At 36.7% G+C, this 16,596-nt stretch overlaps 1 protein-coding gene across 14 annotated transcripts in view; it reads left to right on the top strand.

The window, feature by feature from the left end:
• The window catches only part of plxnb2.S (plexin B2 S homeolog), a 106,984-nt gene that overhangs the window by 19,900 nt on the left and 70,488 nt on the right, over nt 1-16,596 (top strand). For 2 of the 14 annotated variants that reach the window (XM_041588521.1, XM_018255827.2), the window contains exons 2-5: nt 559-643; nt 10,375-10,473; nt 14,866-14,921; nt 15,116-15,174. In XM_041588521.1, coding sequence (XP_041444455.1) covers nt 15,140-15,174 — 35 coding nt within the window. In that variant the 5' untranslated portion in view covers nt 559-643; nt 10,375-10,473; nt 14,866-14,921; nt 15,116-15,139. Of the gene's footprint in view, nt 1-558; nt 644-2,828; nt 2,887-9,919; nt 10,004-10,374; nt 10,474-14,865; nt 14,922-15,115; nt 15,175-16,596 lie in introns of those variants that run through there. The other 12 variants (XM_041588522.1, XM_018255828.2, XM_041588524.1 and 9 more) reach the window with 10 other exon arrangements.

Below are 16,596 nucleotides of genomic sequence, written 5' to 3'. Positions count from 1 at the left end.
GTGAACAACCCTTTTTGAGGGTGTAGCCTCACAAGGAAACTTTGGGCGACTACAGAAATCCCAATCGATTTGTATGCCATCCCGCCGGCAATTCGTATTCTTGCCAGTGGGATGGCATTTTGGGGAGATTAGTGGCCTGCAGTAGAGAAGATTTGTTATTGGGCGACTAATCCCCCTCATCTGTCACCACCCTAAGTGTTTGCTGAAGTATATATGAACTGCAATTAACATTTGATCTAGGGAAAAGATTCTCATCTAGCTGGAGAATAGATGAAGTCTTGCTCTTGCCTGGTTCCTGGTGGTATAACTGAAACTGTCAAAATTTGCTAACCAGTTTGCAGAAGGAGTGTGAACTTCCCCTTAATGAGCTACACATATGAATTCTAAACCCAAACATAAGAGTGTAATTTTTTCTTTACCAGCATATGCTATGGGAGGCTGACCCCTAAATACTTCAGCTGTTACTTGGTGGCAAATACCTGAAGAACTAATCTTTGTTATACACCTATGCATCATTATGTAGTTCTAATATTGTTTTTATGCATGACTATTTTTCAGATTTGGCATTAAAGTGCAGAAACTTGGAGGCATCTTGATATTCCTGCAGTTAGTGGACTGCCAAAGAATTTGTCAAAAGTTACAGGTAGGGCAAGAAAACACTAACTTAAATCCTGTGCTGTGAGTTGTTTCATTTTGTTTACCTTGTGTAATCTTTGTCTTTAATAAAGACTTTTGTATAGCTACTAAGTAATTCTATTACTAGAATTGCTAAAGATTTAAGATGTGTCCTGAATTATACATCTATTTAAATTACTTTTAAAAGGAGCTTAGAGTCCTTGCTCATTTCAGTGGAGGAGAGTAGAAAATGGACTTTCTGCATGCTAGAATGTTAAAATCCAAAAACTGTATTAGTCCATGGTTAAAAGACACACATCACGTCTAGCTTGACACATTTTGGGCACATGAGCCCTTAATCATATCATTTCAGTGGAGGCAGGTAGTATTCTGTTATAGGACCCAGTTCCATTTGCATATATTCCCATGCCAAAGCATTGCCTCTACTGAGTTTCATTATAATTGTGAAATGGATAGAACAATGCTATTGGCTTAGTTTCAACCAAATGCTGCAAAACTGATGGTACTTTATTGGCCATTTTGGCAATAAGTCAAGAGCATTTGATGGCAAAGAAGTACAATATTCTACAATGGCCTAGTTAGTCACCTGACCTCAACACAAGTTTCAGACGTTAGGCGGCACTTGACTGCAAATGATATTTTTAAAAAAAGGTAAAGGTAAAAAAAATAAAATAAAAGTATTAAATGATCTTATGCCATTATCACTATATTTGAGACATTGAGGCTATACCCATAAATTCATATAGACAAAAATAAGAGGACCTCTGCACTCAACCTATATCTGTAATCTAAAAACGCCACATTCCATATTGTGGTAAACCCCTTGAATTAAAGTTGAAAGTGTGCACTTCAGTCCAGACTTGCTTCATTTCAAATCCACTGTGGTTGTGTACAGAGCCTCGCATTTAAAAGATTGTCAGGTCTATGGATCTAACTTTATATTGTGTTTGTGTATAGTTCAGTGCAATAGTTCAAGGCTGTTCTTAATTTTTAGCAGTAAATGTACAGTCCTGGCTTGTCATGTATTTCGCTAGTATTTTCTGCATGAAGGGTTGCAGCTGAGAACTACAGTACAAACTGCAAATTTACACTTAATTGCGGTGTTAAACTCCCTCATTATTTTGTGACAAGTACCAATGATGCATTGACTTCAGTGATAACACACGAATCTGTTTGTGCTAATGGACATTAACTTGCCTGACAGGCTGAAAGCAAGATTACAGGGTTCACTTTCCATTTTTATAAATTTGGGTAATGTGTGTTTTGAAGACGTCAAGTTGTAATGCTGGGAGGATGTAGCAAAACAATCCTCTCAGCTGCTTTCAGTCCCTCAGTGTATTATTAGTTATTTGGCACAGGAGGTAGCATTTTTTAGAGAACTAATAAATGTGTACACAGGCCATTCCCATTGCTCACAGAGCATTATGTTTTTAGCAAGATGTGCAACTATGTATAAAGGGGGTTTGCATTGAGAACAGTGTCAAAATATGATGTTACTCATGTGTTGTCATACGGGAGGGCTGTATGTACTTGTACTTAGTTGTTTCAGAGCCACTTTTAGTGAGATTTGTTATATGCCCCTCCCCCTTTTTAAATTACCACACTCTGTACAAATATGGGGGTGCTGCTGCACTTGCATATGTATATTCTTGTAGGTAAAACAGCCTCCTTACCATATTTATGTACAGACAGGATCCCAAACCTTTTTCACTCTTTTTTCGGTCTTCTTTTCTTCTTCTGCAATTCACTAATTACTTTACCAGTTTTTCTGTCATTGTCCTTCTCTTTTTTTCCCCCATTTCTGTTTCTGTGCAAGGGTGTAACTCTCCCAAATATTGCAAAACTATTTGCTTACAGGAGTGGGCCATGGTTGCACAGTCCTGCTGTAGAGTGATGTCCTACAGGCCTGTAAAAAGCTGTGGTTGTTTCAGTAAAACCCTTTGCAACATTGTCTTTCTACGTCAATTCTCAGTGATAACATTTGAATCAAATCTTATTCTTATTGCCTGGGTAAGTCAAGTGGCAACCGTAAGGGCTTTCACACAAGGGTGTGAATGCATTAGCATTTGATGCACATTTGAGATGTAGGTGTGAGGGCACCAAAACGCATTGGCCAATGGAGTCCGTTATTGTTTTGTCTGGTTGTTCAGAGTCGTGTTTTATTCCATTCATTTTTCATCGTGTTTTTTTAGATGCAACATGGTGCATTTTCTTGAAGTCCATTTGGAAACCAAAAGAATAGAGGGCTGTGTAAGTAACTGACAGTAACACATTTATATGATCTTAAAGGAGAACTAAAGCCTAACTAAAGAAGTAGGCTAGAAATGACCGAAGCAAAATATATAGTATACGTGGAATATAAATGTCACAGTGTAAGGCTGATTAGTCATTAATACAGATAATTACTACATGGCAGCACAGAAACCAGTGCAATTAGCATCAGAATTTAATAATCAGCCTTGTAACATCTGCTTATATTACAGGCTAACCTTATTTTTTGCTTGATAATTTATGATGACCCCTAAGCTTAGCTTCTCAACAGCTGCTCAGAGCCAACTGAGCATGTGAGTGTCACAGACACTTTCCAGAATGGTGACCCCCTGTGACAAGTTTGAATTCTTGGATAATTGCTTATTGAGAAGCTGAAACTTTAGGCTGCACAATAAGTTCAGTATATAAAATATGGCATTTTAGCCACATTCATTTTTAGGGTTTTTTTTTTTATTTAAATTTTTCTTTTTTAAAGTTTTGTGAAAATGGCGTTTTCTACAAATCATATGTATAAAATGGTCCCAATTTAGATATATATGTGATTTGTGTAGAGAATAAGAGCAATATTTGTGATATGTTGCGTGTTTTAACTGTGGATGAATATCTATTAATAAGCAAGTGGTTAAATGTCTGGAATTTGTCTCTCCTGGGAAATGCAATGGATATTTCACATATCATACATTTGCCTGGTCCCTCAGAGTAAGTGTTTATCACTGAAGTTATTTCAATGAGATAAAACAGACCATACTATAACAATATGTACAGAAAATGTAACATATGGAAACCAGATGTCTGGCAGCTAACTGAGCTAAAAGGAATTTTGAGAGTATATAAAATTATATGGTAATACAGTTTCTGGAAGTTGCCTCACAATTTAGTATGATAACAGCAAGGACCCTAAAAGTAGTTTGGTATTATTTGTTATATGCATAAACCTTGATCCTGTGCATATACAATGTGAACACTTTAAAATTTTCTATATTTTATATGAATATGACCTAAAACATCAAGTCCGAAAAATAGACGAAGAACACCTAGTAAAATAAATTAAACAAAAATGATTATATTTGGTCATGTATTTATTAAAAAAAAATTGATCCAATAACATTTCTGCGTGTGGCAAAAGTATATTTAGGATTATTATATAATTTGAAGGTGAAATCAGTGTCTGGTGTTTTCAGTCAACGAGATGACAATCAGGTTTGAGTGAGCGACCCGGTTTTATTTAAAGAATGGGGATCCAGCAAAGCCTGATCACACCTACAACACATTTGTGCATATGTATCATGGCTTGAACAAAGGAGATGTCACAGAAATATAGCGACTCTCCCTGGTGGTCTAGTGGGGTCTAGGGGTCGGTGGGGACGCCCACAGCTTTAGTCTTTCTTCTCCTCCGGCCTTCCAGTAATTTTAAGTTTAACCGGTTCCCAGATATCTGATCCCATACCGGTAATTAAAGTAATAGAAATCTACTGAGTGCTTCAAAGTTAATGACAATAACCCATGTGCTTATCACATTCATTTTAACATACTAAAAATGTAAGATGCGGACTATTACTACTTTTAAATATATCACTATTAAGTGGATTTTCAGTTTTGCATTTAGGAAAGTAGATTGCTTATTGGGCTTATCTTATATATAATGCCTATGTGATATAAAGCATGTTGTGTCACACAAAGAATTGGGGGGGGGGGGGGGGTTGTCCAAAACTTTGCCCTTTTGTGATGTATATATACTTAATAAACCACTTTTGATACAACTTTAACAAAAAGGTGTGCATCCGGATTTTTTGGCAATTACTCTCCTGACCCTAATGCAAGGGAAGGGTCTTCTGGGTAAGCACCCTGCACTTTCAACAAGTGTTATTTTTGGGATTGGGTCGAGCTCTCCATCATCGTGCATTATATAATATAAAGCAGTGCTTTACAGAGACGACTAATCATTGACATCAGCCATTGCCCCCATAGAGCTTGCAGTCTTCTTTCCCTGTCAAATTTGTAGCATCAACAAGCATACGCACAAAGGTCACTTCTACTGCCTAAGTGTTTTTGCAGTGTTGGAGGGAATTGGAGTTCCTTTTTGCATGCAGTGAATGCCCTGTTGAGATCTGCTTCTGCTTTATTTATCCCCACAGAATACCTAAAATGTTAATTTTTCTTTTCTCAGACTGGTTTCATTGGGGAACATCCCTGTATGTTCAATTGTATAAAAAAAGGTGCTAGACTGGATTCTAACACATCTTATCACAACCCCACACTGTTTAGAATTAAGAACCTAGGAAACTGAACTGTTGAGACTGAGAAAATATGACTTGAATTTTAAATCCGCTATGATTTTAAAAGCATTTAAAGACACACTGTAGTTTAACTCCAGAACTGAAAAAAAGTCATGCTGTTACTATATTTTTCCCATCATGAAATCCAACTGATCACATTTTAAAGCACCATAACAAAAATGTGATGTTAAAGGAAAACTATACCCCCAAAATGAACACTTAAGCAACAGATAGTTCATATCATATTAAAGAATCTTACCAAACTGGAATATATATTTAAGTAAATATTGCCATTTTACATCTCTTGCCTTGAGCCACCATTTTGTGATGGTCTCTGTGCTGTCTCAGAGATCACCTGACCAGAAATACTACAACTCTAACTGTAACAGGAAGAAGTGTGGAAGCAAAAGACACAACTCTGTCTGTTAATTGGCTCATGTGACCTAACATGTATGGTTTGTTGGTATGTTTGTGAGTACAGTGAATCCTACGATCCCAGGGGGCGGCCCTTATTTTTTAAAATGGCAATTTTCTATTTATGATTACCCAATGACACATACTACTAGAAAAGTATATTATTATGAAAATGGTTTATTTGCATGAAGCAGGATTTTACCTATGAGCTGTTTTATGCAATATCTTTTTATAATACATTGTTTGGGGGGTGTAGTTTTCCTTTAATATTTAAGAGTGGCATATAGCTTGCTTAAAGGACCAGGAACATTAAAAAATGTAAAAAAATGTGTTTGTATACATCTAAAAAAAAAAAAATACAAATTCAACTTTAAAATCACAGTCTTTATTAAGAAATAATCTACCGAAACTCTGCTTGTGCTCCTCTTCAGAAAGCGATCGGGCAATCCATTGTGCGGTGCTAGATTTCTCCTCCCTGCCTTCCTTATAGGAGGTAGGCAGGGAGGAGAAATCGAGCTGCGCACGATGGATCATCGCCGAGTCACCTTTTCTGAAAAGTACAAGCGGAGTTTCGGTAAGTTATTTCTTAATAAAGGCTTTGCAATTTTAAAGTTTAATTTGTCTTTGTGTTTTTTTTCGATGTATACTAACAACATTTTGTAAACATTTTTTTGATGTTACTTTTCCTTTAAGAGCAGTGACTAATGGGTCGTTTTGTCACCTGTGTTGAAATGTCTGAAATACCCTGCTGCTGCTGACCAGTAAAAAGAGTGTGTGTGTATATGAATCAAATAATCACACAAACATGCATTGGCCTTAAGCAGTTTAATCCATAGCAATTCTAATGGTCAGAAATGGCAGGGTGCTTGGATGTTTTGTTACTTGCACCTAAAGTGATTGACAAAATAAACCACCTCTTGCTGCAGGGCACATATTTTTATGTTTACACTTATATGTTAATTGAAGCAAGCATGTTGCATGCATTAACTGATCTCCGACATGAAGCATGTGTAGTTGAAGCCTGGTCTGGATCCACTTCAGTTGCACATGCTTTTGCAGGCAAGTTTGCATAGAAAAGGATCTGAAGTGGTGTGAGGTGGCTTTTACTAACCCAGCTAAGCAACTCTGCATTTATACAGGTGTAAAGGAGAAGGAAAATCATAATCATTTGGGTTGCCAATAAATCCTGCACCCCCAGTGGGTGCATTCACTTGATACCCCAGGCTAGTGCTCCAATCAGTAGAAAACTGCACCCACCAGCGAGCACCATGGAGCGGTTTCTCTTCTTCTTTATTTGCTATCCCAGGGCAGAAACATGCGCGGTAGAGTGAAAAGGCCAGTTTTTGGGTTTTTTTGTACCGCCTTTTGGCACCTTTAGAATTCCTTTTATGGCACACGGGATGACTTGTTAACTGTGGGAGTAATTGCTTCTCGTGAGTGACAAACCTCATGAACATACCTTACTATTGTTGCCAGTGTAAATTGTTGGTGATAAAACATATGAATTAGGGATGCACCAAATCCACTATTTTGGGATTCAGCCAAAACCCCCACCCCAGACACACTCCCCTGATAAAAAAAAAAAAAAAAAAATAGCTGGACAATGTACTAGATATAGATAGTTACTAGCGAAAACATTCAGAAAACCGATGAAAGTTCTAATTGGTTAAAAATAGTTTCAATAAAATCGGCACAGCTCCCATTGACTGCTATAGGACCTCAAATAGTTTTGTAACTAGGAGTCCATACACCTGATTTCCGTATATCTATAGAAATAGCCAGAGGGACAAGCCCTGGTTCCAAGGGCACTCCACACACAAAATTATTTATATCAAAGGATATATATCCCAAGGCTTGTTTTCAGTAAAAAAAATGTATTAGTATTTAAAAAGTTTATGATGCATACTGACCCCACATGGCCCACCCCACGTGTTTCGTACCCTCCGGCACTTAGTCACAGGTGTCTCTATCTACGAAACGCGTGGGGTGGGCCATGTGGGGTCAGTATGTATCTTAAACTTTTTAAATTTTGAATACTAATAATATTTTTTACTGAAAACAAGCCTTGGGATATATATCCTTTGATATAAATAATTTTGTGTGCTATAGGACCTCGGCAGCTTTTACTTGTGAAGAGTTTTTCACAAGTAAAAAAAAAAGTTGATTTTTAGTGAATAGTAGCAATACATATTTCGTTACTCACTCCTGTAAATTTATTAGGCACTGAAACTTTATTTTCTTTGTGGTACTTTCTGGTGCTGTTCTTCCTATTCACCTTCTAAAGGTTGCACATTTCCCTGTAAATGATAGCACCCCCTCTTAAGTATGGGTTGTGGTCATGCCTTGATGGATAGCCCTACTCCCTGTTCTTTGTAGCATAGATAAAATTCACTATTGCTTCTGTTACCAGAGAAATCTGTGTTAGCTGAGGCCCTGACCCTGGGTTTTTCAATAGGCGTTGACTGCCAATATGTGTTCTTGTCCATAAAAAAAAATCTGTCATTCACTGTAGTATAAGTATCAGCACAAAATTCCTGACCTACTGCCTCAGCTTTGGCTGCTTCCATGTTTAACCTATTTATTGCCACCCGATTTTTGCCCTTCATTTGCTGTAGCTACCAGCAAATTTTTGAGCATTTTCTGCTCATTCAAATTTATGGGAAATTTATGACAACCCAAGCATTATAAATCTGCCTAAATTCCATTGCAGTAAAAAAGTCAACGAAAAAGAGAACTTCTTTCAGAAGTCTATCAAAGCTTTATTTAATGTATGTGCAAAAACAACTGATTTGGAAAGCTATTAAAAAAATCACTTCAATCCTTACAATTTACATCCTGCTTTCCTCCATATCTACTTAACAACTAGGGTAAAACATTGTAAATATAGCTGCCAGAGTTTTCCACACAGATTGCTGAAGCGACATAGGATCACCAAGGAGTTTGGCAAGCATATGCCCAAAAATGAAAGTATTGCAATTTGAAAAAAATACCGTAACAAAAGTGTTTAAAATGTATATAGTTCTCATTTTTAGTTGTAAAGTGCTACAAAAATGTTTGGGAATACAAAACAGACTGTCATGAATAAAATCTGAATCTGTTTTGTTCTTTGAAATTAAAGTTACAAGGAGTCAGATGTATTTAATTAAAATAATTCATTATTCCTAGTGTAGCATCTCTTTTAAATGTAGACTCTCCAACAAACAGTATCTGTTACTCCAGTCAAAGTAAGTCACATGGGTGCAGGGACTATTACATAATTGGTCAAAGTGTATATATGTTTGATGTTTTGCTCCAAAAAAAAAAAAACTAAACTCTAGAGCTGTTTGACTACGCTGTGATTTACTCTCTGATTGGATTTTTTGGAGCAAATATGTCTTCAAACATCCATGTTATGTTCTTTGTTTTGAAAGGTTTGATAAAGGCTAGCCGCAGAGTTCTCATCAAATAATGTAAAGTTATAAAGTCTGATTTCAACATTTATGAAATGTAGTACGGTAAGTGGACATCCTATTCTGGGGCTCCGCCATATCATGATTTTGGGGTCTACCAGTGTAGCTAACTGAAGTCAAAGGTTACAAATTTACCATTTGAAAACAACGGTCACTGTAATGTGTTAAATGTTTATTACTGCCGAATCTTAATGATCATGACATTAAATCTGACCTGGTGCTTCCTTTAGAGTAAATGTGGGAAGGCCTCGGGGACTTTCTGAGCTACTGTTTTTCTAGAGGAACTCCCAGGAGATGATTTGTACTGTGCTAAAAAAAATTGTGTTCAGGATTAAGGAAATTCACCGCCCATTGTTTGTAATGTATTAGTAGCTAATATGCATCTTGGAATGTTGAACTCCTTGTCTGGGGATAAAGAATTGTAGTGTATTCTTAACTTTTGTTTAATGTACAGTCTCACTATGATCAGGTTAATAACCTGATTTACTATTTTTGCCAGTTATTGGCTCCCATTAGAATCGGAGACTTGGAAGTGTGAACGTTAATCCAGTAGTCCACTCCAAGCTACACCCAAAACTACTTGTGACACATCTGGTTCACGTTGTCGAGGCTGGTATTCTCAAGCAGCCTCATTCTCTGTCATACAACTTTCTTTTCTTTCCGAGCACGACTAAATGACTGCAGTTTTTTTGATTCAAAATATTGTTAATAATAAAGTGTGTTCTATCTTCTTTCTTGATGATGTGTTCATTTTTCAATTTAGTTTAAACTCTTGCTGTTTCTCTATACATGCACTTTCAGGTGTAATTGATAGGATTTTCTAACCCTAACAAAATAGAACCATGAAGTTAAGGGATTCTTCCTATTTCCCAGCAGCTTCCTTGTTTATACATTGGCAGTTGGCAGTTGTTTGTGCTTGGAGCGTCTCACTGTTTTTGAACTGGGATAGAGGAAAAGGTAATAAGTATGCTTTTTTTTTATGTCACTGATTTTCTAGGTTGGAGTTCGCTGCTCCTTTTCCTCCCTCCCATCCAAACTGTAATGAATCACATGCTCTCATTAGTTGTCTGATTTAGGGACTTTTTTCCCTTATTGTGCTCTGCCTGGCACAGCCAAGAAACACAGAGGCTTTTGTGACCTGCATATTGCAGTGTAAGACTATATTATAATGTTATCGGTTGCTGCCACACTCACTACAGTGGAGTTCCTGGAACACTACATCTTAAATGCACTCTACAACTAGTATCTAAATGCACAGCATTTGCTTTTATATCTTTACAGCCAAGTCATATTTAATGTATATATTTATTCAATGTTGTTCCCTGCAGTTGCTGTCATATAAGGACTAGCTAACCTACACTGGGACTGACCCAATAAAAGAAATGTTGTGCTGATTTACACACAGCTCGCAACTTCCTGGATAGAAAGTGAGCAACATTTTACCTTTTACATTCTGCACTATAATATGAACAATATGGATTGTGTTAGTTTATATGAGTCACCTTGACGTATTTTGTGTGACTAAAATATTAGCATGGAACTAGAAATATTGTATGTTTGATATGGAACGTAGATTGTAAGCTGTAACAAAGCGCGATTCGAATGATGTATAATCTTTGTAAAGCAAGGTGGAATATGTTAGTTTCATATATCAGTACAGTTTCATTACTTTAAAACATGTACATTTTTCGGTGTTACTGTTCCTTTAAAGGCAACTAAAGCCTTTCTTTTCAGCTACTGTTGAGTGTGGACTGTGTGCATCTGGTTGTATATAGGCTGTTTTCAGTGTACATAATTGCCCTTTAAAAGTACAGTTTTCTGCCTCCCCCTGTATCTCTGTTCAACACCAAGTGACTAGGTACAAATAGTTCATGCACTTTGAATGTAAAAAGCCAAAACTGTCCTTACATGTTTGCATGGAGAGCTAAATGTGGTAGCTACGTATGGGTTGACTACAGAGTAGTATGTTATCATTTTATAATACACAAAAGCCATGAATATCTTGTAAATTATATCCTTATAAACGGTGAGTTCTGATGTCATCAGTTATAAACGGTGAGTTCTGATGTCATTTCTGTCACATGACTCCCTAAACCTTGTGTATTATAATAAATAAGTACCCCCAGTTGCAAAATATGAGGATATTAGAAGTTACCTCGGAGTTCCATGACCTGTATAAAAACACTCGGCCTTCGGCCTTGTGTTTTTATATGGACATGAAACTCCTCGGTAACTTAGAATATCCTTATATTTTACAAGAGGGGGTACTTTATTCACTATATATTATTTACAATGTGTGTTTTAGCGCTTGTAACAAATTGGCACCCTTCTTATTTGAAATGAGCTGTGATTGAACTAAATCCTGATTTTTTTTGTATGGTAAGTATAATCTCTTGCTTTATGTCAGTGTATGCAAGCTTTCACATTATGGGAATAGTGGTATTGCTGTAATTGCATATTTTTTTAGCAGTCGCAACTATCAGACAAAATTTAATGTCATTAACATATAAACTCTATTTGAACTACAGACTTGACAGATACAGACGTCTCCATTTATAAATATTAGCTTTTCCTCTAATTCATCATTGAATTATTATTGAGTATGTTTAGAAAATGTGAACTTGAAGTCTTGTGTGGTATGGATAATTAAATGTTTGTAGTTTTTATAAGTGTTTTGTGTGTTTCATCATTGAGATACATTGGAAATATGATATTTCTAAACTATACTGTAGGCTTTAGTAAAAGTTGCTAGACTGCATACAGATGCCAAGAGAAATCTACAGCTCGAACACCTGCTCCTTCATGTTTCTGGGCCTCAAGCATTTCCATCCATTGTTTTTCACCAAAACAACTGAAGTATTTAATTTCTGTATCAAAAACCCTAAAACCTACAAATGTTAACTGTTTTAAAGTGGACCTGTCAACCAGACACAAAAAGCTGTATAATAAAAGTCCTTTTCAAATTAAACATGAAATCCAATTTCTATTTTTTATTAAAGCATTCATAGCTGTTGTAAGCTCATTTAAACATCTCCGCTGTCAATCAAATATTGTCTGTCCCTCCTCTATGCCCTGGGCATAGAGGCGGGGCAGACAATTACTTTCACTTTCCATTCAGCACTTCCTAGATGTCACTGCTCTCCCCACATTCCCCCATTCTCTTCACAGTTTAATTGTGTAGCCAGTGCATGGGGATGGACATCAGCCCCCCATTCTGGTGCACAAACATGATTCTGAGATGATGTAAGGCTTGTCTTAATAAGTGTCCACAAAATTGCCCCTGCCTGCTTGCTATAATTATGAGTTCCCAGACTGGAGGAAACCAGATTCAAATAATTTATACAGTGTAATGAAAGTTCATTTTGCTTGACTGATGTGATAAAATAGGATTATGAATAATTAATTTTTTTGGGTGACAGGTCCCCTTTAACTGTTTTGGGGCTTCTTTAGTATTATGATCGTCTCATTAGGGTAAAGGTACAAATAAAGTATAGTTAGTTAGGACAACATAACATTTGGCCTGGTTGTTACAAAGACCATTTTACTGTTGACTATAGTGTTTTATTTTATAAATGGTAATATCCTCTTTCTTTAACTGGCTAAATATATAGGTTGCACAAAATGAATCTATAAAGGCTGAAGTATAAAGGTTGATGGGAGTGGATGTTGAACAGAACAAAATACAACTTCCTACTTTCAGCTCTTTAACTCTGAGTTAGTCAGCGACTTGAAGGGGGCCCACATGGGATATAACTTTTCAGTGAGTTTTATCCTCGGCATTCAGCTCAGATTTAAAAGCAAACAGTTATGGCCCATGTGGCCCCCTGAAGTCACAGATTAGTACTGCCTGGTAACCAATCAATGGAAACCAAGAGAGCTGAAAAGCAGGAAGTAGTGTTCTGTTATGTTAGACATATTGACACTACTGCGTTTATAGATGACATTTTTGGCTAATTATATTACAAACATTTTTTATTTTTCACAGCGTTTCTATTTACCCCATTTTTATTTTGATACTTAACAATTCCTTTAAAGAGCAGATGCATGCATTTTGACACTTCAACTACTGCTCCAAGTGGAACTCACCCCCCCCCACCCACAATATTTTGTGGGGGAAAACTCATTGTTGGTAGAAAAAAGTTGCAATTTGCATCTGATATGGCACTTCATTTGTGCTTATAATTGTGCTCTTATAGCTTTCAATAAGACTATTATTGAAAGCTATAAGATTGTACTGAATTATCTGAGAATCTTGTTTCTAATTCAGAATGTTTGAAAGGGCGCTATATTGCACCTTCCAAAGCCCTCCAAATAGGCTAAGGACAAGATCAGTGTGCAGAAAATTATATAAACAAAGTACCACATCAAAAAGAACAATCTGAGGTTACCTCAGCTATTGTTGAGCACCACAACAGTATTGTATAGAAGCATGTCTAAATTTGTGGAATCCACAAATAAAACCTAGGGCAAGGGCACACACTGTGTTTAAACAATTCCCTCCACCTGCTGTTTTTAATCAGGTGGAGAGAAGCGCTGCTGTGGCCTGATTTTAGCACATGCTGGTTTGTGTTTCAAGATCTATGGCATTGAGGGAAACACATTGATGTTTGGTACTGATCCTCTTGATTTTTTCCATGGCTGATTTGTTGTCTCATAAAGATAGAATCTCCCTTATAAAGCATGACAGGAACACATATTTGAAAGATGGTAGCTACAACACTTCTAATACCCCATATGCAAGAAGGGAATGTGACTGGACCTTTTTCAAAATACAAGCGTATTACTTTTTAAAATATATTCTAATATATTGTTTGAGGCATAAATGTTGTCAAATATGACATACAACATGCTCAGTGCTGCGACCTAGAAGCTAATGTTTTACTTGCTCTAGACATTCTATCCACATAGCATTCTTTTGGTGTGGGTAACCAAACGTAATTATGTTTAAACAAAAACTAAGGCTACCACTTACTGATTATGTCATGGTTAACATTTCCATGTCCAATAGCTGTTTTGTAACTTGCATATTGTGTAAAATGTAATTATAATGTAGAGTGGGGCTGTAAAGAAAAGAATTTCATGAACTGGGAAAAAATAAATACTTATGAAAACAGAAAAGGAAATGAAAGACATTGTTCCTTTGTTCAGTTTTATCCTATATTGAGGGTGCAAATTATGGAAATGTTTTGTCCTAGCTGTTGAGGACTCAAGTGCTGTGCTTCTGGCTTTCCATGAGCTAACTGTTTCAGAATGGAAATGGATGCAATTAAAGCTTTATAAAATGGGTTACAAAGCCATTCTTTATATTAATGAAACATTTGTAAGCCCTAAACAAAGGTTTATACCCATATTTAATGGCCATTCATTTGCTCCAGGCATTTTCAGTGTAGTTCAGTAGCTGCCATCATCCTTAATGAATATGTATAATTTCAGACAGATGTGCTTTACATACATTCGTTTTAACAGAATGAGAAATTATTGTGAATATCTTCTTGAGTGACATAATTACAGCTGTCTAGATTCCCATAAAATCAGTTCAAATGTAAATCCAATATTTTGAGTCAAAACTAGCTATTTTTATTTAACATTTTTAAATTTTAAAGCAAATATTCAGAAGTCAGTTTGCAATGTTACATTTTTTTTCCTTTATGCATAATTGTTATTTTTATAACAAATTATTTTCAATACTCCAAGAGTATGGATACATTTGATAATAAATAGGAGTAGACTAATTTATGGTAACAAGCATATTTGTTTCTTTTGTTGCTGCAGGCAGCGAATTAGTGGACTGCTAATAGTTCTCATGTCTTCTTTTGTAGGAGGAAGGGGAAAGTTGACCTTCTAGGTGCCAATTGTGACTCATAATAATTAAGAGGTAAGAATTTGATTTAAAGATTCCATTTAAAGAAAAAGGCTACACTGATACAGTGGGGTAAGACTTATGAGCTGCATATATGGTTTAGTCTGTAACTGGAGCAAACTGAATACAAGATTTCTGAAACATAGAAATGCTTTCGCTTTCTGGTCCATTTCTGTTTTTTGACGCTCAATCTTTATGGCTTATGTCAGACAAGGCCTTTGGATAGAACACTGATGAGCATTGAGAGCAACTGCATCTACATCTGCCAGTGAGTATTCACAAAGTGTGAGCTTCAAACGCAAAACCCACAAATGTGGGGCAGGTGGGATCTTACACTCTGAAGGTGGCCATACACTAACCGATTTAAGCTGTTGGGTTGAGTCCTTTAGACCATGTCAGCAGCTTATCTGCCCATGTATATGGCCCTTCGATGAGGCTACCCGACCGATATCTAGTCAAAAATTGTTCAGATGTCTATCGTACAGGTTTGGTTTTCAGGTTTGAGGACCCCTATTCCGGTTGCTGTATTTTGGTCATTTGGCCCTAAAGCCTGACAATTGGATTAACCCAGTATTAGCCACCTTCGGTAGGCATATCAGGGGGAAGAATCCACATATTTGTTGACATTGCCAAAGAGCAGGTCTTATTTGACCTTTTATTTGTGCATTACTATTATTGATGTTAGATATATTGCAGCAACTGCAGAGCCTAATCACTAGAGAGTTTAAAGGATTGTTATCCTTATGGCTAAAGCAGTTGTAGTAAAACGATTAACTAATAATCCTCTGTGTATCAAAACAAATGATCAGGGAATTTTGGCATGGCAGTATTTTAATCTTGTAAAAGCTATGTTTCTATCTGGAACAGTAGATCAGATTTGAAAGGAATGTTTCTTTTATAATGTTGCTGGATCAACAGCCTTAAAGAACTTTGGTGTATTTTTGCCAGTACATCGGCACCAAAATCTGTCTACTGCTTTTCTTAAAGGGGACCCGTCACCCAAAAAAATTATTCAAAATCCTTTTTTATCACATTAGTCAAGCAAATTGAACTTTAATTACACTGTTTAAATGATTTGAATCTTGTTTCCTTCAGTCTGGGAATTCAAAATGATAGCAAGTAGGCAGCAGCCATTTTGTGGACATTGTTTTTAAGGAAAGCCTTGCATCATCTCAGAATCTTGTTTGTGCACCAGAATGGGGTTCCCGTTGTCCATTCCCATGCCCTGGCTACACAATTAACTGGTAAAGAGAACGGGGGTAATGTGGGGAGAGCAGTGACATCTAGGAAGTGCTGAATGGAAAGTGAAAGTAATTGTCTGCCCGCCTCTATGCCCATGGCATAGAGGAGGGGCAGACAATATTTGATTGACATCTGAGATTTTTAAATGAGCTTACAGCAGCTAAGAATGCTTTAATAAAAAATAGAAATTGGATTTCATGTTTAATTTGAAAAGGACTTTTATTATACAGATTTTTGTGTCTGGGTGACAGGTACACTTTAAGGTGGCCATACACAAAGAGAGCCAAAGGAATGGATCTCTCCCGGATACGGCCACTTAGGGCCCAACGATCGGATCATAATGGGCAGAATGATCGCAGGACCGTATCAACGAGCAGATGCAGTCCGAGATCCGAAGGGATTTTTAGCCCTGCCCAATCAACATCTGCCCGACTCGCGGCCAGATATC

Source organism: Xenopus laevis, chromosome 3S, assembly GCF_017654675.1.
Source record: "Xenopus laevis strain J_2021 chromosome 3S, Xenopus_laevis_v10.1, whole genome shotgun sequence".
In the NCBI taxonomy this organism is placed as follows: Eukaryota; Metazoa; Chordata; class Amphibia; order Anura; family Pipidae; genus Xenopus; species Xenopus laevis.
Note: the sequence above shows the minus strand (reverse complement) of the source record. Positions and strands in the feature narration are given on the sequence as shown.